The 23,934-nt window shown below is 33.8% G+C and overlaps 1 protein-coding gene across 1 annotated transcript in view; it reads right to left on the bottom strand.

The window, feature by feature from the left end:
• Positions 1 to 23,934, bottom strand: part of ACVR2A (activin A receptor type 2A) — an 89,182-nt gene that overhangs the window by 18,156 nt on the left and 47,092 nt on the right. The window contains exons 2-4 of the mRNA XM_024569677.4: positions 17,899 to 18,106; positions 12,364 to 12,473; positions 12,030 to 12,184 (exon numbers count right to left, since the gene is read on the bottom strand). Of these exons, the coding sequence (XP_024425445.1) occupies positions 12,030 to 12,184; positions 12,364 to 12,473; positions 17,899 to 18,106 (473 nt within the window). The remainder of the gene's footprint in view (positions 1 to 12,029; positions 12,185 to 12,363; positions 12,474 to 17,898; positions 18,107 to 23,934) is intronic.

The raw sequence follows: 23,934 nt of genomic DNA, 5'->3' as shown, positions 1-23,934 counted from the left end.
TACTTGACTCTAGAAATGAAGATTTATACTTTTAAAGTAAATGAATACTTGGGGAGACTTATTCAGACTTAAACTTCATAATGACAGCAACATTCTAATGTTATTCATAAAACAGGGCTTTGCCCTGCCACATAGAAAAACCACTTTGGGGCAGGGGCAACTATGAAGACTGCATAATTCCTGCAAATTTCCCCTAAGTCTCCAGTTCTTTTGCAGTATCAATACTATTTTTGCACAGTTAAAAAGATACGCATTAGAACGTGGCTCTGATCACGTCCCTCATTTACCCATCTGTATGTAAAAGTTATGACATCGTAAGACATCACGTGATAAAGCAACAAATGACTACAGCTGGAAAAAGTATCTCCCACCCCAACAACACCCAGTAGCATTACTATTAACCAATACTGGAATAAATTATTAGATGTCAAGAGCTGCAAAAGAGTTTGTCATCATTTTACTTATCCTGAATTCTCCATCTGAAGGGTGAACTCTAACCTAAATAAGGTCTTAAATTTCCACACAGCAAAAGATCAAGTTATACTGCCCTAGCTAATCTACCTGCTAAAGATGTCTAAGATGAAACTACCTGAAAATATAGAGTTCACATTAAAAGATGATAGATTCGACCAGAAAGTCAGGCCCTGTCAAAAGTGAACAAAAACTGACATTTAAGCTATGATGTAATGTAAAAATTAACCAATACAAGGTTTTTAAGGCTAAAACTCTTTTGAGACTAAAAATCTAGCCATTAGGTGTTAATTTCTAATCAACTAAAACAGTTTTTTCTACATTCCACCTCAGATAAGTATAAATATGGTTAACATCCTTTAAAGCCAAAAACTATTACTGTAACAAATCAATCATATTTTCAATACTAAAAGTAGAAAAAAACTTCATAACATAAATGTATAAACTATAAAGGATGCACAGTAAAGCAACGACAAAAAAATCTAAGAACAAAATGTTTAGTATGCATCCACAAAAAGTTCCACAACCATAAAACAAACATCAATGCATCTTACCTCTATCATTATATGAAAGGCGTGCTTGTGAAGAAAAAACACAGGCAAAGGAAATTACGATTTATATCCAGAATGAAATGAAAAATGACACATCAGTTACAAAAGTGAAGAAAGGAGAATAATGATTTAGCTTTTTAAAAGTTGGCAATGATCCAACGTGTATTTCTAAAATGAGGATTGGGAACACTTTCCTTATAAAGGAAAGTAACATTTAAAAAACAAATGAACTTGGACATTACCTATCCGATAAGGGGTATTATATAGATGACTCTCGTAGGACCCCGAGTTACCTGATCCAATGGACTTCAAGCCAGCAAATTAACTAGGCCAAGTCTTAAACAACTGTTACTTATTTTTCTAAGATGTTACAGCATCTTAACTATGAGTAAAAAATAGTAATAAATTAATTAAGATATATGTTGGAATTGACTTCTGGACACCAGAGGGCAGTATTGCCTTTAACAAAAATTGTAGAAGCAGCAATGGAAAAATTTGTTTACAGCTAGTTGCTCAGACCACACTATGATAGTTATCTTAAGAACCTCTAGAATCTCCTACTACTTCCTCAACTGCTTCACTCCCCTTTCATGGAAGAAAGTAAAATCATAATAGTGAGAAAGAAAACTGTTTCCAGTACCTACCTATGTGAATGTGTGTAATACACTAGGGTAAAACAAACAAACAAACAAAGGGAAGACTAAGAAGATCAGAATTAAATAGAAAGAGTGACAGACTGGGCCTATTGCTATTCTACTTCCCCAGGCATAGCAACAGTGAAAAAGTCCGGCAGTGGTGGGTCCTGGGAACAAGTATCCATACATACTTTTCAGTCTGAGTACACTCTTAGGGAACAAGATTTTCATTTTCCCACTCATCCGAAAAACAAGTAAGGGCCCAAATTTTAAATTAACAGAAATGCTATCATCAGTATAAAGGAAGGCTATGAATCTCTCCAGTTGCCGATTATATTCCCCAGTTTCCACTATTTTTCTACAGCATCTACAGAGAACAATTAGCAACAACAAAAAAATTGACAAGTCATCCGTGCCAGTTGCTTAACTAGTTTTTCTTCCTTCTTAATTTTCTCCTGTGAATGATTCAGGATTATTTATAATTCATCTAAAAGATTTAGCTAATCCCATTATCAAAACATCTTATCAGTACTCCAGTAAAATTCATCCCTTGAAAGAAATTCATGCCACATGAATAACTAGACTATAGCTTCCCAAAGTTTAAGCATCCCTCAGATTTTGTTTTCATACAGGTGGTTTCAGAGATAAAGGTGTTACTGTAACAACAGTGTGTGCAAGTAAGTGCCATTCATGCATCTTACCAAAAAGTTTATCTTTGTTCAACACACTTCTCAATAAATAAACATAAGAGTAAACTACAGAATGAACCAAACTAAACAAGAGACACCAAGAACAGGCTTCAATGTAAATTATATTAGAAAACAAAAGGTCAAAACAAAATTTAAAAAAAAATAATAAATTCACCAAAATACATAAACAGATAAAAAAAGTAACAAAACAGCCTAGATTCACAACATGAAAAATAGAACTTGAATGTCACTAACTATAAATGGAGACGACACTGAAAACCAAGTCAGCACATCAGTGTCAAGTAATTAGGTTTGCTGAATTAAAAAGGAAAAGAAAAGAAGAAAAGACTTTTTAAGGGGAAAAGAAATGAATTGGCAAACATCAGAAAGGAACAAATAGTACTGCGATTCACTCAACAGACCTTTACTGAGTGCCTAGCTTGTTCCAGGCACTAACTACCCTCGCTCTCATGATGCTCCCTGTAATGCAGGGGAGAAAGACTAGTCCAAGATTACACTAATAAATGCATAATCATAAAATAAGAGCAGGAAAAATATTCACTACCTTAAGCACCTTTACAAAAAATCCTGACTTAAACTGGCAAGTTAATTAAGAGAAGATCCACGTGCAGAGAGAGTCTTTATATAATCCTTTAAATGAGAAATGGAGTAAGTACTAGAGGGGGAACAAAAAAAACAGTATTGGAACCCATCCTAGATTTCTGACTTGTGTAACCAAGTGGTTACTGGTTCCATTTACCGAGAACCAGGTTTGAGAGAGAAGGTCACTACCTTTGAATGTTAAAGTGCTTGGAGACATCTAGGTGGAGACATTTAGTAGCCAGTTAGACACACAAAACTAAAATAGGAAGAAATTCTTTCTACAAATACATATTTTGGTTCATTTATATACTATAAATAAATATATACACAATACATAACATTCATTCTCCCCTATTTAAACTATTCTGACATCACTCAACAGCTCCTTAGAACTATCAAGAAGAATTAAGGACACCCTACCAAAGTATTTAAAAACTGATGAATTCTATATATGTCTTCACTTATTCATCTATTTATCTTACATTCTACGAAATTTCACAATTGCTAATTATAAAAAGATTATTTCCAAGCAGATAGAAACATAATCTATAAAGAAGTAACATAGTGTGTGTATTAGGACAAATGTTTCTGGGTTAGGGAAAGCAAGACATTTCTACATTAACAGATTCAATAGTACTGATATTTTCAAACGCACAACCATGATTCCATCCAATTAGATCTTCCTTTGTGATTTATCAACTCCTACTTCCTACAGTTTCTCTCATCTAATTCCTCCTGACAGCAAAGCAAAGACAGACCAAGGTAGATGAAATCAGGATTCTGAACACATCCCTAAGAAGTTGTTAGTTCCTTAGGGTAGCCAGCCCTGAGGTTAAAGGTCTGAAAGAGATGTAGACATGCCCATTCTCCTTCTGTTGCTGTTTGGCAGCATCAGGTTTATTATTGGTACAGAAAAAAAAATTATTTTCATTTACTTCAGCACTTGTTTTCTGCAAGTAAGGATAAAAAAAGGAAAAGGACCATGCTATGCATTAATAAATTGTGATGTGGTTAAGCGGTTATGTTAGCTATCAGTCTATATACACTCACTATAAAAACTATTTTTAAATGTTATTTATGTGCTCTGATCCTCATCCTTATCCTATTTTAGTTTTTTTATGGACCCCACATGATTATTTACAGAAATAAGCCATTCCACTAAATTTACTTCAATGAACAATAAGCCTTGCATGTAATTGCCCAGGTTTTGCCACTCAGCAGCCTGACTCCAGGCCAAGACACTTCACCTGTGTCTTCACTTTCTTATTCTATAAAATGGACTAAAAACAGAGGATTTAAAACAGAACCTATAACATAGGGTGTTGAAAGATTAAATGAGTTACTATGTGTACAGTGAGTGCTCTGTATAGTACTTGACAGAGTCAAAATGAAATCTTGTATTACACTAAATTAATTTGAAAGTATTGACATATATATATCTACAATGGTTTTAATAACAATGATTCATTTTGAGTACAATTTTGAAGTTGTTACTCAGCAATAATAGCTAACACTTACTGAGCACTGAACATTAACTAAGCACCACCCCACATGGGGCTCTTCTCTTAATCACTACAGAACTAGAATCAGATATTTCTCCTCCTTTCCTCCATCTCTGCCCAAAATTATTGAAGCAACTCCCTTTTTACTCTCTATACCCTTCATCTCCAAGCTGTAAAGTCAACCAACCAACCAACCAACCAACCGACCAACCAACCTACTTTTAGTTCACCTATATGTTAACTGCGGGCTTGAAAAGGGTCCAGCAAGGACTGTACTGGTGCTATTTACCACGAGACATCCAGGTTGGGACCTGGCACACAACAGGCACTCAAGCATTAGGTGAGTGGTCAAGCAAAAATAAAACAAACTTGAATATCTACCTCCCAGCCTATTTGATACAAGCAGCTTTCACTAACAAATGGGCTTTTTTCATTTTTATAATCTTAAATTAATAGAAAAAGATTTGTCAGTGATGAAGTAAAAATGAAGGAACTGATCTAGGATGAGATCCAGGAAATAAAAGAATAGAGAGAAAAGCAAACCTAATACCATCCTACTACTATCTCCTTACCAGGCAAGGAGAAATAATGTACTCTGGTCTATATGCATCAGTCCCACTTGTAAATTGGCAGGCTGGGCTCTCCACAGGCCAAAGCAAAACTAAACTCAAAATTTTAAAATTTAAGAGAAAGTTTTAGAAATTAGGTTCTTTGATTAATTTTAATGTGCAGCTTTAATTTGTTTTAAGCTTTTGATAAAGCTTTTTTCCCCCTTCTTTCCTTCCCTTCCTTTTTGCTGTTGAACACAGGATTTGAGCCAATCTCCAAGTGGGTCTATCTGTGCATTTGGAAGTGAAACAACTTACATTATGCCTAATGAGAGTGATTTTTTGTCAAGCTGCATGTCTATGGGTAATTTATGACACTTCTCCCAGAATTAGTCTATAAGTATATATAAAAGTAATTTGTAATTTAGGTTATCAATACAAAAACACACACACAAAAGTGGAACACAGAAGCAAGAGACATTTGTAATAGCCCTGTATTATTTCTTAGGTATAAAAAAAAAAAAAGATGCTTAAGAGGAAGACAATAACATTGTATCACCATATTTTAAGCGTGCTAAAATAATAAAGTGAAAACATTTGTGGAATGTAGGTTCCAGCTCTCAGCAGAAAAATAAAACAAACTCTAAGTTAATAAAACAACAAATCTTGGTATTTTAAGAGCACACATTAAAGTTCCACTAAATTTCACTTAAAAACATATCACAATCAAAATGAGGTCAATTAGAAGTACTGAGCTGAAAAGCTGTCCTCAGTACAGATTGTGGATTAACATTTTATAGCTGATAAAAGAAACAAAAAGTATATACTCAAATGAGATTAGAGAAAGGAGTCAAAGGATATACCAACCTGTTAAAATTGGTTATTTCAGGAAAGTGATTAAAAATAAGGGAAAGAGCAAATAATTCTCTCCCCTTTTGGGGGGACACACTTCTATCTGTATAATGTGTCTTGTTATAACAAGCAAGCACTTACTTTAAATAGAAGGGAATCTTAAGAAGAGAAAGTGAACGATATACAAAAAGCAAGAGATGTGTTCATAAACTCCAAGCATTTAATAAGAAGTCAGCCTATTTCAAGATGTGTTTCTACAGATGTAATATTTATTTTGCAAGTATAACTTAATATTAGCATATTAAATACTTAATAAAGTTTAGTAAATTTCCCCTATATCCTTCCCCCCAAAAGAACACACTTCCCTAAACCAACTTGGTTGAAGGATGATATGCTACCCTTTCAATATCTTATTAATTTTAAATGGGTACCTGTGTGTAGACTCATGTTCAACAGGAAAATTCTACAAAGCATTTCACAGGTGGCTTGGTTTCTCAGTGAATGGTAATTTGACATAACATGAAATGACAACCTGTGATTACTTTAATATTAAAGTCAACAGGATTATTCTGTATGTCCAACCAGGTATCTAAAACATCTAAAAGCCTTATACCAAAACCTAGACAAAATGTTATGATGTAAGAACTGAAGAGACCAATGTCATTTAAAAAATATTAATGTTGTAATACTATAGTGCTTTCTATATAGCCTTTAAAAATTGAACACACTAACTTCATACCTTGTTAAAGGCAGGTAATTTCTAGCCCCTAAAATGCATTTTCTTATCAAGTGGTATTTTTTATTAGTATAAATACAGATCTCATAAGCAGGAAACTTAAGCTCACATATGGTTATGAAAGTGATACAAATAGTTTTATTGAAACTACATTAATTCTAACCACAATAAGACTTGTTAATAATAGAGTAAATGCATCAATTCCCTCATATTCATGACTCCCTGGCACTAGAAAAACCAGTTTGTGTTCAGTTTACTCACTATAGATTGCAAGAACATCTCCCTACATGTGAAAAGACAGTTTCAACACAGGCTAAAGAAAAGTGACCAAAGTGATACAAATTTAAAGAATGCTTTAACAGGAAAAAATTGAATAATGGCATTCTCTTATAAAATCCTGCAATACTTCAACTTATTTTACCCCCAAGAAATAAGGTCTCAAGATTCATCTTAAAGCAAAGCCCTAAAGCACCTAAATCCTTATTAAATGAATCCCTGGGCATACTGCATGATCACCTTAGTATAACTCTAAATGCAACAAAGTCAATTCAGCAATTCATCACTTACAGAACAGTTATTACATACAAACACTGTAAGATACAGTAGTGATTACAAACACACCTTGTCTTCAAAGAGCGTACAATCAAGTGGCAGAATGAAACATGTACACAAATGACTAGACTTTCTCAACTGGGGTCATTCATTTGAATCACAGAAGACTGAAACTGACTTGAGCACTATTTTCTCAGTTCTTTCAAGGATAGTACATAATGAATACCAATCTAGATGGATATGTGGATGGGTTAGGCTGTAAAAGCAGAAAAGAATGCAAAGGCAAAGTATGGAAGACCTCAAGTCATGCTCCAAACTTTGTATATTTTGCTGTTGATCACCTGAGAACTCTCAAATATTTTTAAGCACAGAAGTAACATAATCAGACAAATAAAATCCTATTCTACAGTACTACTACAAATGAAGAGAGAAAACTGGAAGAAGACCAGTTACGGGATTACAGAAGCAATTTTAGTCTCAGACGTCATGACGTCCTGAGCTACAACAGGATCAGAAAGGATGAACAGGTGAATGAACAGGACTTTGTAAATGACAGGGCCAAGAATAGAAGTGCTTATCTCCAAGGCTTTCATTCAGGGTGACTGGGAAGACAGTGATACCATGAAATAATGTTATAAACCTAGTACATATAGGTTATAAAGAAAAAAGAATGGTTTCAATTTTTTTTTTAAAGAAGGCCTTTCACTATGCTAGCCTATTTTAGAACAAGTATTTTTTATTGGTTAGTAAGAACTATAATTACTGACCATATTTTAAAGAGCATGTATATCTCTGTATCACTTCCTCAGAATAAAATACTCATAAAACCAGAAGAAATGCTAAGCAAGTTTGTATCATATAGAATTCTACCATTTAACTGCCAGAACCAGCTTAGTAAGAGACATCAATATGGGGATGTCTCTTAGTCCTCCATATGCCCCATAGGATTGATCTTTTTTTCCCTCAAGAAGAATAAACACTGAGATCGGAGCAATGAATGAGCACGCTATAAGTAACTTTATCAGCACAGATTCTTGCTCTGCTGAGAATCACTATAAATCTACAAGTATAGTTCTTGTTGTAGGACTGACTCATCAACAAGGGATTCATCATAAGAAGAAATCACCACTAACATCTAACAACAGACCAGTTAATCCACAAACTAGCCTTTAGCCAAAGTTCTAAGGAAAAGTTTCCCTAAGAAAAGGAATGATAAATTTTACATCATTTTCTGAAAGTATTTAAAGAATTTCGAGAAGGAATGTTCCAGAAATCCATAAGAATGTTAAGATATTTTCCTAACTGGTCTTGGAATTAAACTTGGAATAGGGGGACGTGAATATGGGATGAAATAAATAAGTCACCTTACGCCCTGGCTGGTGTGGCTCAGTGGATTGAGCACCGGACTATGAACCAAAGAGTCACCAGTTCGATTCCCAGTCAGGGCACATGCCTAGGGCACAAACATTAATGTGTGGTTGCCTCACAAGTGCCCCCACATGCAGGCCAGGTCCCCAGTGGGGGGCACTTGTGAGGCAACCACACATTGATGTTTCTCTCCCTTTTTCCCTCCCTTCCCCTCTCTATAAAAATAAATAAAATCTTAAAAAAAAAAGAAGTCATCTTACGATTTCACATGTATAGTCAGTTTGTCTCCCCTATCTACTTCTATCCCTCAAGAAGGTCTTGAATAACAACCAGACACTAGCACTATCAACTCAGATACACAGGAATCTTCACCTACAACCCAACTGGAGTTCATAAAACCTATTCTAAAATGTACTTTAAAAATTTTTTAATGGAAAACATAAGTATGGCTTTCTATATATCTATGACTTATTTTCTCTTTTGTCCTATTGGGGATCCATGTGATCACAATATTGCTCATTTTAATAGTCAAATTATCCAACATCCAAAATTAAGAAAATAACTTAGCCTACAGAATGAATTTGAGATGGCAGGGATGTTCACTGAATTACCTGAAAAACGTGAGGCAACTGCTCTGTAGAAAAAGAGAAGCAGAACGGTGTAAGCAATAAGAGCAAAGCTTTATCTGTCAGAGTCCTTGGCTTAGATTCTAGTTCTGATACTTGTGAGGTATGCTGTGTCTCAGTTTCTTTATAAAATGGGGATTATATAATACTACATAAACAGTGAGGTAAAACCAAATCAGTGCTTTCCACACTTGGACAGTCATCTAAATCACCTGGGAAACTTATTAGAAACACAGTATCCCAGGCCTTACTCTATACTTTCAGTGATGTGGTCCAGGAATTTGGATTTTTTAACAAATTCTAAAGACTGATCCTCATATAGCAGTCACAATGTGGAAACCATAGGGAAAAATTATATATACATATATATGTATATATATATGAAAGAATATATATATGTATTTATTTTTAAGAGAAAGGAAGGGAGGGAGAGAAAGAAGGAAAGAAACATTGATGTAAGAGAGAAACGTTAATTGGTGTGCCTCTCATACGCGCCCCAACCAGAGACTAAACCCAACCGGGGACCAAATCCACAACCCAGGCATGTGCTCTGACCGAGAATCAAACTGGTGACCTTTTAGTTTGTGGGGCAACACCCAATCAAATGAGCCACACAGGTCAGGGATATTTAATATATTTTGATATATCTTACTAATTTATAAATTTCTACATACACATAACTTACCAGTATCCTGGTACACTCTAAATGTTCAATAAATGCTTGTTGTAATTTTTCAGTAATTACTTTGAAACAGATAAAACTAAGTATTTTTTAACAAGATGGCCCCTAAGCAGTCTTGCAGAACTAGTTTTCATAACCTCTCACCAAAAATGAGACTGTGAGTAGGACACTATACTTTTTGAGACACTGTGAAAGCTGACATAAAAGAAATTCCACTGATGCCAATGCTCATTTTCCACAACACAGTTTATGACAGAACAAAAGCATAACATCAGGCACGTCTTGTATTTTTAATTACAAAGCTTGACCATTCCAGGTCATTCCATCAAAAAACCTTCAAACTCATTCCTTATTTTTCAATAATTCGTACAATTTATCTGAATTCACCACAGGAACAATGCAAGTACTAAATAAATGTGTACAATAACATTAACCATGGCAACAAATAACTAAAAACCACAGAGATAGTTACTACTGAAGAGCCCTAATTCTTAGTTATTAATAATAGTTGCATCTTTTCTTTTTTAAAAGTCTAAACCCTTGAATTAACTAGCATTTCTAAATGAAGGACCCTCATATATGATATCCAGCCCTTTATAAACATGCCCAACCATACTTTTATATCAATATTACATAACAATCAATGCTATCTATAAGATGACATTAGTGTTCTTAGAGTTCTACTAAGAAACAACAAATTTGTTTTAAAATGTAGGTTTCCAGTTTGTTTCTATCATACTACAAATGTAAGGTACATGCAGACACCACTATAGTACTAAATATAAATGCTCTCTCTTCTAAATGTAGACATTTACTGTTAAAATAGTTACCACCAACAGAAGGTAAAGTACATCATCCTATGGCCTTTTGGAGTAAACCACATATTTATTGGACACTAAAGTTTTTTATCTTAAAATACTTTTTAGAAATGATTTTATAACATATAACTTAGTTACTAATGTTTAAAAGATAAAATATTTCAGCTGCACAAAATAATGTGTTTACCTAATTGAACAAGGTATTCTACTATCGGGTTTATTTCTCCATATACACATCTTACAAAGACTAGGGGGATCAATGATGTAATGCTAACTGACTGCTGCAAGTACTGAAAAAGAAGTACATTATATAAATAAAGCTTAAAGGAAAGAAGTTTGCTTTGGTCATATAATTTGGTCAAATTATATAGGACTATACCATTTTCTTCTATCAAGTTTTAAACATTGGTAATAGAGAAACAAAGTTAAAGAAATCCAGAGGCCAAAGTAATCTGTTCTTAAGAGTGAAAAGAAACATAGTAAAACCTAGTTTAAAAATGTCTCAAGCAAGTATAACCAAAAGTTATACCTTTCCTCAGCCTGTAGAATATCAACTACTCATATTAAAAGTATCACCTTTCCTCAGCCTGTAGAATATCAACTACTCATATTAAAAGTCCTTGTAAAGCACTTGGACCAGAGCCAACTGTCTACATGACAGAGAATGAGAAAAACTTCATGTATTTAATCCGGCTACCCACCACACCTATATTTTCAGGTATACTCGGGCTTGGGGAAGTGACAATCAAGGACATTAAAAACGTTTTTGCTGCAAACAAAAAATATATATAATTATATATATATATATATATATATATATACATACACATACACACACACACACACCAACAACACATGATAAGAAATGCCCCTCTCCTACTCCTTTTCCTCAAAACAACAATTTTATGGATATATCTTCCTGAAGCCCTTGCGAAACCTCTATTTTCCACACTTTCTTGGTTACCTTACAGCGTGGGTCCCTCCCCATGGTTAAAAAAATATTCTGGCACGTAGTCTTGAAACCAGTACAAAAATTTATGAATGGAGAAGAGAACGGGAAGGAAAAAAAGGGTAATGTTTTCCCTTCTCCATCATCAATTATTTCTCAAGAAAGAAAGCAGATCTCACATTGTAAAGTACGGCAATGACAGTAAAACTCTCCCAAGAAGAACAGGAATGGAATACTCTTCAATCTAGTCTACCTCAAAACTTAAGTGAGAAAGTCCAGGACATAGCAAATCAATACGTTTGCAAAACTAGCTATAATTTCCATGACAATAAACATTCAAAAATTAACTGCAAAGTAAAATAAATTTTAACAACCTAGTGGGTTTTACTACAGCAATATTCCTTTTGTGCAATTTAAAACAGAACAAAGTACAAGATAGTAACTTACTTGAGTCGGAACAAGTACTGGAGGGTAGGCCATCTTATGATGCCTATATACCCAATAAGCACAAATGACAATCCCCGCAATTAACATAAGCGGCACCAAGGAATAAAGCAAGATGTTGTAATAGGGTGGCTTAGGTGTAACTGGATTTGAAGTAGCTGTGGAACAAGGAGAAAGAAACAATTCAGATTTGGTCTAAAAGCTCTACAACAAATAGTATAGGATCAAATTTTAGGAGAAAAATAAGCAAGAGGCAGGAGTAAATTATTCCATCAACACGATTATGCTTTGTTTTCAATCTATTAAGCAGGTCTATGCATTTTCCCTGTGAACTTACGCTGTGTGACTTCCATCTCCGGAAAATAAGAAAACCTTTCATTACACATATTGCCCTCACAGCAACAAAAATATACTTCAGGGCTATCTTTTTTTTCTATACAATCAGTCCTGTAAGCAAACAAAGGAGGAATAATTAAAATCAACATTATTATACTGAATCTACAATAGATGTTTTTCGAAAGATCCTCTCAGAGATAAAAGAGCAAATCATTTATAGTCAATGTCAAGACTTTTATTAATATCCAATGACCAATTCTTAAAATCCACAATTGTTTCTGCAATCCTGTTACTAAATCTCATCAGAATAAAATCAACAACTGATTTTATATAACAATCACATTGGCCACTTGAGACTGTTGCTTTAATTTGGTTTTTAATGATCAATCTAAGGCAACCACCTTTTTTGCGTAATTATTAGATAACTTAAAGAGAAACATAAGCCAATGAAGTAATTTGGTCTCGGAGTGTTTTTTCTCACAAGAAATACAGCTTCCCTATTTCAGGAATATAAAAGCTGAACACTACGTGTAAAACTGTATGTCTGTATTTGCAAATACATATACAAGGGGGGACTCCCCCCAAAATGGAATTATCTTCTGGAGGGTGGGCCACTTTGTAGAACAGGCTTTCCCCACTAGGTGAGTGTTCTAGTGAAATTTTTTTTTGATGACTCTTTCAACACATTTGCCCATTCCATGAGGGGTGATTTACAAGCACACCTGCCATACTACGCTAAGTGTTCAGCAGTTTTTGACCAAAAATGGCATGACCCCCATGTCCCACCCTCCTCATTCACCTCATTTCACACCAGGTGACTTGTTTTTGTTTCCCTGGATGAAAAAAGTTCCAAAGGGAAATGCTTTGAGATGTGGAAGGGGTGAAACAAAAAACAGCAGAAGCACTAAAAGGCATGAAAATTGACAAGTTCAAAAACTGTTTTGGTCAGTGGAAAAAAGTTTCTCAATAGGCGTACTGCATCAAATGGAGAGTACTTTGAAGGTGACTGAAGTTTAAACACATAAGAATAAATACACAATTTTTATAAATAAATCCCAGGCTTTGGGGGGTCCCCCTGCATATATACATAGACACATAAACACAAAATGATGCAAGTTCCTATCTCAAAGCAGAAAATATCCCAGTATCAGAGACCCAAACTAGGCTTTGGGAATTAAGTGTCATTTTCAGTAGCAGTAGATTTAAATCCCCTGAACACAATGGACAGGGTTAAGATAAGCAACAGGAACAATATGTAACTACAGATAGAACCTAGTTAACTCAAGAAAGGATTCAAGTTAGGTCTATCTTGGGGAAGGAAGAGGCAGCCTTCTACATAAGACCTAAATTGCTGAAAAAATAGGGATTTAGCCTCTAGAACAAATCCTAATCAGCCACTAAGAAACAGCTATGCAGTAGACCCCCACCCTTATCCCCAGAGGGATAATTTCCAAGACCCCAGTGGGTGCCTGAAACCAAAGGATAGTAGTACCGAACCCTATATATAGTATGTTTTTTCATATATATTCATACCTATGATAAAGTTTAATTTATAAGTTAGGTACTACATGACATTAACAATAACTAATAATAACACAGAACAAGTTATTATACATGTGGACTCTCCCTCTCCCTCTCTCTCTCTCTGATATGTGATCTGATAACCAAGACAACTACTAAATGGCTAATGGGCAGGTGGCACATACAACATGCATAGGCAGGACAAAGGGATGATTCCAGTCCCAGGTAGGACAGCACAAGATTCATCACAACACTCAGAACAATGCACAATTTACAAGTTGTGAATTATTTCTAGAACCCTCCAATATTTTTGCACCAAAAGAATAACACTCTTAATGCCCACTGGTAACTGAAAACCATAGAAAGTAAAACTACAGCTAAGGAGGGACTACTGTACCTATTTTTAATTTTTAAAAAATCAAACATTTAAATATTGCTAATAAACATCAGGTAGAATTAAAGACATATGTTACAAATAAATTGTGAACTTTCAAATAATGGTTGTTAGAATAATAAGATTGAATTTAAAATGAAAAGCTCAAGGTATTTCAAGGAGAATGCAGTTTAAAAAAAAAATCAAACTTTAAAATAAAATTTATACCAGTATCTACTTAGTACAAAGTAAAAGACAAAGCTAAATTTTTAAACAATTTATAAGAAGAAATGTATATATAAATTTACAACTTAACATTTAGAATCATGCCTCAAATTATAGGGGGTTAATTAACCTAGCCTAATTACTTTTTGCAATCTAATTTCATTCTTATCACTCTTTTCCTCCACTCTTTGACATTTCTTGAATTTTCTTTCCTTTCTCCTACTTCTCTTACTATCCTTAATATCTATTTTTTAATCAAATTCAGAGCACAAAAATGAAAATTCACATACTTTTAAATTAGCATTTAATCCCCAGAAACAGAGCTGGTGTAGTAAGTTTTACTGTAAGAACAAGAATTTGCACTGAACAACCCATGCCCCATTACTGAACAAAGTTTAACCTCCAGCAATACTGGTTTTAGGTGAGAAGCACATTATCTTTTTACTACAAAAAGAACAAGAACCCCTGATTTCAACTAATTAATGAAAGACAGTTTTGGATAAAAATGATGCCCAAATTTAATTTCCCCCAAACTTCTTTTTACCAACCTTTAAAAAAAGTTGTTTTAATTTGTTTATAGAGAGAGAGAAGAAAGAGGACAGAGAGAGAAACACTGATTTGTTGTTCCACTTATTTATGCATTCATTGGTTGATTCTTACATGAGTCCAGACCAGGGATCCAACTCACAACCTTGCCACACCAGGACAACATGCTAACCAACTGAGCTACCTGGCCAGGGCCTACCTACTTTTATTTAAAAAATTGAGATAAAATTGACATGTAACATTGTATATTATTCAGATATACACTGTAATAGTATGATATTTGTATATACTATGAAATGATCACCACAATAAGTCTAGCTAACATCCATCACCACACAGCTAAAATTTTTTTCCCTTGTGATGAGAACTTTTAAGGTCTAGTCTTTTAGCAACTTTCAAATATGTAATTCAGTATTAACTATAGTCACCATACTGTACATTACATTCCCAGGACTAATTTGTTTTGTAACTGTAAGCTTACACCTTTTCTTCCCCTTCATCTATTCCACCCCTCTGCCCCCTGACCCTCAGCCTCTGGCAACCACCAATGTTTGGTTCTCTGTATCTATGAGTTGTGTTTTTTTAAACCACATATAAATGACATCATATGGTATTTGTTTTTCTCTGACTTATTTCACTTAGCATAATGCCATCAAGATCTAGCCACATGGTTTCAAAGAGCAAGATGTCTTTCATTTTATGGCTGATTTATATATACACAATAGAATATTATATTTATATATATTGTATATTAAAATGCATATAACATAAATATGTATTTTAACATGAATATTATATGTACACACACACACATTTTCTTTATCCATTCATCCACTGATGGACAGTTAGGCTGCTTCTACATCTTGGCTATTGTAAATAATGCTGCAATAAACATGAAGATGCATAGACAATGTCCAGATAATGCCCCTTTTTTAGTACAAAATCTTTTATTACAAAATCATAAGCATGCAATTCTGTAACATAACAATATCACACTCAAGCACACCATATGACATTTTAGGTAAGTGTTCAAATTAAAGTGATAAATTATTATACCCATATTATTTCCCTACCAACCACACTCAGGCAGGCACTACTTCTGCCCGACACTGTATATCTTTTCAAGTTGGTGTTTTCATTTTCAGATAAATATCCAGAAGTGGAATTGCTGGATCATTTGGTACTTCGATTTTTAATTTTTAAGGAATACTGTTTTCTAAGTGGCCCAACTTACCCTTCATAATAGCAAAAATCACTTAATGATCACCTCTGTTAATAGGCTAATAATTGAAAAGCATAAATGTGTAATTATAAAGGAATAATCCCTGGAAAACTCACAAATTTAGAAGTATACCCTAAATAATAAATATACACCTAAATGATTTCATTTCTCGTAAAAAGTGGAGCTACTTCAATTTGCATGGTCTCATTCAATACATTTTGATATTAATCATATATAGCTAACCAGCCATAGATTCATGGTAATCAAATGAGGCACCTGAAAGCAGATCAGGAAGTATCTAGTGTTTCATGATTACATGAGTTTTTTGGCTCCAAGAAGTCTGGTTACCTAGGACTTTGCAGCCTCTGTCAAGTCATCAGCACCTACCCTCAGTGAAAATCCTGTGGCCCTGGCAATTGAAGTGATCAGGGCAACATCTACGGGACTCCTCACAGAAAGATCACCTGTCCACTGTATTTCATTTCCAGTAGAAAATAAAAGAATTTAAGCAAGATCTTTTAAATCAAATGTAGCTTTCTATGAGGACTGTATTAGTTCTGATGTAATTCTGAACGTCAAGTTAAAATGTCTCTTGGGGTAAAGAACAAAGGCCTACTTTGCAAGGAAAAAAGAGTAAAAAATGTAGTAAGATCAATTTCTTCCAGATATATAAAGAAGAAAACTTCTTTAAAAGGAAATTAAATACTATGATTAAGCTTAGTCTCCTTGAGAGGAGATTTTCAACAGATACACTGTCTTTTAAAGCAATTTTAAAATCCTTTTCCCTTGAAATTGGCATTTTAAAAATGTTTATAATCCTAAGAATATAAAGAAAGAAATATTTCTAGTCTATTGGGTTGCCCAAAACGTCCATATGGTTTTTCCTGTAAAATAAAAGACATGTTTTTCATTTTCACCAATAACTTTATTGATTTGGATATTTTGAGTATGTTGGCCATCTCCAGCTATTGGCTTCTACTGGGTAGAGGCCAGGGGTGCTGCTACACATTTTCCAATGCATGAGACAGCCCCACAGCAAAGAATTATTTGGCAAAAATAATAGTACCAAGAGACTCTGCAAACCTCTTTTGACACATTCAATCAGTCACGGCACCTTCTCCATACACTGCACAAATCTTTTTTTTGCATTTCAGTTACGTTTTTACCTTTCTTGAAATAATATAACATAATATGCCGAAAAGTTTCGTATTTTCTTCCATCTTCCAGCTATTAAAATAGCTACACAAAAAATTCACCGATTTTGATAAGTTTTTTTTAAAAGCACGCTGATATTATAGCTGTTATAATACAATCTAACAAAATTGTTTCAAATGAAGTTAAAAACAACTAAGTGCTACTAGAGACATCTTATGGAAAAAAACATGAACTTTCTGGCCAACCCAATATATTTCTCACTCTTTGGTCAATTGTTCAAAGCATATCAAAGATAAAACATAAACATGTCATGCTTATTTTAGTACTTTAAAATATATATCTTGTCATTAAAGCATGTTATAATGTTCTTCATAATCTCTCATGTTTAAAAAGGAGAGAAAATGAAAATCCACGTATTGATCTTTCCCCTTTAAAAAGGGTGGTGGTGGCAAAATTTATTCAACATTATTATACAAAATGAAATGTTTCCTTACCTGTCATAGCAGTTGATATCATCCAGCCAACAGCCCTGTTTCACTATTTCAATGGAACCAGAAATATTCTTCCAGGTAGCAAAACAATGTCGCCGTTTATCTTTGTCACCGTAACAGGGTTCAACACCAGTTCGATTGGTTTTATCTCTTTCCCAATTAGCATTATAGAAAATACACTCCTGAGTTTCAGATCTACCAAGTATAGCACCTATAATATAATAAAACAAAAACTTAATATAACTTCATTAGCTCTTAAAATAAGAGATTTGTCTCTCAGTATACTAACTTCAGATGTTCCAAAAACATCAACAATTTACTGTCTTCCTAGTGTTATACCATTTGGGTTAGGTTTCCAGGTCAATCACTCACTTTAAGCATAATAAAGATAATAACAGAAAGTGAGTACATATTACCACAAGATGTCTCCAGAAAAGACCAGTTTCACTTTACTAAAGAATGTCCTTGATAAAAAGCATAAAAGTTGTTAATTTTATTAAATCTTATCCTTTGAGTAGACTTCAATATTCTGTATGACAAGGGAGGAACTGAACAACAGCACTTCTGCATACTAAAAACGGCCGCATACTAAAAACGGCTGCCTCAAGAAAAAGCCCTTGCATGATGAAGCTGCAAAATAAACCAACCATGCTTATTCCAACTTGGGTATCTGGCAGACGTGGTCCCAAAAATGAACCAAGTAAACCTGTTACTTCAAGAAAAACAACTGACAGTATGCATCACCAGTGATATTTGAGTTTTCAAACAAAATTAAAAATTTTAGAAAATTTGTATCCCCCACCATTAGCATGACGCCTTCCCAATACTTAAACTTTCTGACAAGATCAGTGACAATATTAACAAATGCTACATATAAATACTGAATAATAAAATGTGCCAATATTCACAAGGTCTATATAATTCAGAGAACCAATACTTTTCAAATGAATTAGGTGTCATGTTACAAAGTCATTCAAGGGGGAAAAAATCTATTCAATGTTCAAGATAGCCCAATACATTTTAATGTTACAGAGAACAAAAAGTTCATTAATGACTTCAGATTCTGCACTGTACCTAACTTTAATTATCTGTTGTCTTATATGGAAAAGCAAGAGAATAGAAATACCCAAAATAATTCTGAAAAAGAGTTACAGAAGAGAAACCACATTATCTGTTTTTAAGACTTTCTATAAAACTTCCGCAATCAGGACAGTGTGGTCTCAGTGAGAAGACAGACACATGCACCAATGGGACAGAACAGAGAATCCAGAAGTCCACACATACATGGTCAATTGATATACAGCAAAGACACCAATAAACCCCACTAGAGAGATCATAGTCTTTTCAACACTGTCACCAAACAATTATACACCTATACATGCAAAGCAAAAAACAAAAAACACTCAACTCACATCTCACGCCATATACAAAAATTAATTCTAAACATATTGTAGACCTAAATAAAACCTGAAACTATGAAACTTCTAGGAAAAAAGAGATGGAAAATCTTTGGGACACTAAATATAAAAGATATCTTAGAAAACAAAACATATGAACTATTAAAAAATAACTGATAAATTGAACTCCATAAAACTTCTCTTCAAAAGTTAAGGAAGAAAATCACAGACTGAGAGAAAATATTTGCAAATTATTATCTAAAAAAGAACTGATATTCAGAATATAGAAAGGCCTCTCATAACTCAGTAAGAAAATGCACTACCTACTTTCTAAAAAATGGTGAAAGGTTCAAATAGATGTTTTGCCAAAGAGATAGGAATGAAAAATACTACATGAAAAGGTACTCAATATCATTAATGATTAAGAAAATGCAAAAACCTAATATTAATCAGAGTAACAAAGAAAAAACCAGAAATCTCAAGTGTTGATAAATATGTAGAGCAACTGGATGGGTCTTTCACACACTGGGTGGGAATGCAAAATGGTCCAGCCATTTTGGAAAAATTTGATATACACCTAACATACTATCTAGCAATCGCATACCTAGGTACTTATTTACTTAAGAAATGAAAACATACGTCCATAAAAAAATATGCTGTCCATTTGAATCCCCTACATGTTTGAATACCCTTTTGTAGGCCCTGGGAATGAGTATCTGAAAAGCTCATTGGGGGGGATATTAATTTATATATATAAATATATCTTGATATGTGTGTATTTTGGGAGGGGGGCAGCAAAGACCCACTGGTAATCTTATGTTCCTTCTTAGTTAAATTAAGTGGTACTGGCTTAGTAGACTGTGACCTGAACTTGGAATTTCGTTCACAAACTGTGACCTTGCACCAGTTACCAAACCTTTCACATCTGATTCAAATTCCATAGTAATTCCATAATTAATATTATAAATAATACCATACTGTCATAATTCACACTCAGAGTAGTTATAACAAATCTTAAGTATAACAAATCCTTCTAAGATCAGAAATAAGCAATGATGCCTACTTCCACTGTTATTATATAACAGTACTAAAAGTTCTAGCTATTGCAATAAGCCAAGAAGAAAATTAAGGGCATGCTGATTGAAAAGGAAGATATAAAATGATTCTATTTGCAGATGGCATGACTGTCTATCTAGAAAGTCCTAAAAATCTTAAAACAAAATAATGCTAGAACTAGTGAGTTCAGTAAGGCCACAGGATATAAGATCAACACATAAAACTCAATTGTATTTCTATCTACTGACAGAATGGACAAGTGGAACTGAGATTAAAAATGAAATACCAGTTACTGTTGCTCATAAGAAAATAAAATAGTTAAATGTAATCTAACAGAACATATATAGGATCTGTATAATGAAGATTATAAAATGTTGATGAAAGAAATCGAAGACAAGTACTTGGAGAGACGTACCGTGTTCATGGATTGAAGATGAAACATAATAAAGATGCCAATTTCTTTAAGTTAATGTATAGGTTCAATTCATATCAAAATCTCAGCAATTTCCTTTTAAACATACATGAGCTTATTCTAAAATTGAGAAAGAACAACAAAGTGGGAGAAATCCCTCTTCCAGCTGTTAAGGCTCACCACATAGCTGCAGTAAGCATGACAAGTTCTGGCAGAAGGACAGACACAAGGTCAATGAAATAGAGACCCCGGAAATAGATCCACACAAATTTGCCCAATTAATTTTTGGCAAATAATCAAAAGCAATTCAATGGAGGAGATACACAGCCTTTTCAATAAATGGTGCTAGAGCAATGAAACATGGTTTAAGAAATATTTCATTGATATCTACCATCATTCTCGTAAGTTCCTAAAAGCCCACCTCCTACACAAAGCCTCCCAGGTTAAATCTCACATATGACAATTTTCATGTTTTCTCAAGGTAACTATAACAAAATCCTGTAAGTCCTTTGATCAGGACTCTTCATTTCCCCAAAACGCATACTACTTGCAATCCAATATACCGGTAAAATGTTTTATTTTATATTTATTCACTGTTTTTTAATCACCTATACATGTCCTTTTACAATGCCACTGGGTCTAAGACTATTCATTTACTTACCCTCCAAACACAAACAGTAGTTAATGAATAAAATGTAAAAACTCAACAGCTGAATAAAGATTTAAAAAACCACCAACTACTACTGCTCCGTGCTCCTTTGAAAATGGCAGATGGAATTAAAGTGTATTTTACAATTATGAATTGCATTGATTTCTTTTCTAATTAAGACAATAATGTTTTTCATAGCCCTGTGACTAGCCTTACCCTCACAATTTTCCTACGTATACAACCAACTTTAAACAGAAAGAACTGTATGTGACAACTTAGGAACCTGAGTCCCACTTCTAAAAAGGTGTTCTAATGCTGTATGAAGCTATCACCAAGATACTGAAAATATAGTATAAAGAGGCAACTTAGTCTTCTAAGAAAGGTTAATGAAGTTTCAAAAATAATAAATCCAACTTGAAAAGATATTCTTATTTCCCTTTCACATGTCATTGCTCTCTTCCAGTTAGGGATAGAACACATGTCCAAAGAGAATTAGCTATGGAAGGAATCAAAGTGAATGATACTTTTAATCCAAAACATTTTATACTACAAATAAAAAATAAAAAAGTATCAAAAACAATACACAAAAGAATGATTTTGGGTAAATTAAATAATTGGGAAATTCTGGTACAATACAATCCTTCATGGCACCAAGAAACCCTAAAATAAGTAAATATAAACAGCATTTTATTAGTCAACATGAAGGATCCTCAATTTTCCCCCAATGAGATTTTCTGAAAATTTTTGACCAACTTGAAATATACAAACATTGTATATTTATGTGAAACAGTCCAGTGTATACTTATTTTAATTCATTAATTTAATTTTATAAATATTTTAAAATCATAAAACACAAAGATTTTACACAATTTTGTTCAAAACTTCACATACGTCTTCTGACAAGTGTCATCTCATTACCTTCCTTTTCAGTCATCTAAAGGTGTCAAAATGTTAGTAATTTTTACCTTTGTTTAAGTTCTTTAAAAAGCAATACCTTTGAAGTCATATAGGCTATTGTCACTGGAAATATTCCTCCAAGCCACATATATCCAACACATAATACTAAGCCAGTGGTTTTTTCCATTGTTCTATAGGTATATAAGAGTAACTACTTAACAATATTTATTTTAAAAGTGAATTTTTAAACTTTTAAAAAACCTTTGTAAATAGTTTACAACAAATTATGATAGTAAGCCCTCACTACCCCCATGAATAGATTCCTATTTGTTAAACTCTTTATCCCTTTCTATCTATTTCCTCCAGAAACCTCCATAAACATTCAAAACTTGCACTGACTGGCATCATTTCAAGGTTGTCTGTCTTCTTCAAATATTGTATTTTTATTCAAAATAAAATTATTGAGAGAGCCTCAAATATGAAAAAACTCTGTATGGATTCAAATATAAAATGACTCTTTTATTCCGAGAAGTAGTCTTTTAGAGAAAACTTTGCTTTATATTGAATATATACACACAAAAAAACTGATTATATGCTTGTACTATAAATTAAAAGACCAAGATAGGGGCTACAGATAAATGCTGTAGAAATTTGAAGATAAAAACCTAGTATCTCCATTAGACTAAGAGCTTCTAGAACAAACTCCGGTATTATCTCTGTATCACCAGTGCCTGGAACATACAAGAACTCAATAAACTTGTACTAAATCAATTCGCAGGGACAAAAAGGGGAGATTTTATAGAGGAAATGGAACTACGGCAGGGTTATTAAAAACAGACAGAATAAGGTAAACATAGGGAAGATCATAACCAAATAAACAGGGTTGTGAATAATCAGTGTTTGAGAAAACTGCTCTCACTAGACATAAGTGGTTCATATTCTTTAGTATTGGGTGTAATATAGACAGGTCTGCAAGACAGCAAAAGTTAGAAGAGATATCTTTAAGATTAATTTGACAACAATGAGTAAACTATGTTGAAACGGAAAGAAAGTCAGTAAGCAATGCTAACTACCCAACAAAAACCAAGGGTGTATAATATTTATGCTGACCAGATGGCCACAGGTTTTAAAAAGGAGTGGCAAATTAGAACACTAATACCAAGTTTTTGCTTTCCATAGTCCTTCATTTCATCTCTCTGAGTATAAGAAAGTAAGAGGTAAAAGTGATTTGGTTTAAAACTCATAAATGAATGGATCAAAAAACTATGGTACATTTACACAATGGAATTCCACACAGCAGAAAGAAAGGAGGAGCTCCTACCCTTTGTGACAGCATGGATGGGACTGTAGAGCATTATGCTAAGTGAAATAAGCCAGGCGGTAAAAGACAAATACCGTATGATCTCACCTTTAACTGAAACCTAATCAACAGAACAAACAAGCAAGGAAAATATAACCAAAGACACTGAAATTAAGAACGAACTGGCAGTAACCAGAGGGGAGAGGGGAGGATTTAGTGGGTGGGGAAAAGGTGAAGGGTTTACAGGAACAACTATAAAGGACACATGGACAAAACCAAGGGGGGGGGATTGAAACAGGGGAGGGAGGTGGGGATGGCTGGGGTAGTG

The sequence above is a fragment of the Desmodus rotundus genome, chromosome 2 (assembly GCF_022682495.2).
Source record: "Desmodus rotundus isolate HL8 chromosome 2, HLdesRot8A.1, whole genome shotgun sequence".
Lineage (NCBI taxonomy): Eukaryota > Metazoa > Chordata > Mammalia > Chiroptera > Phyllostomidae > Desmodus > Desmodus rotundus.
This window is presented reverse-complemented; position numbering and strand designations above follow the sequence as displayed.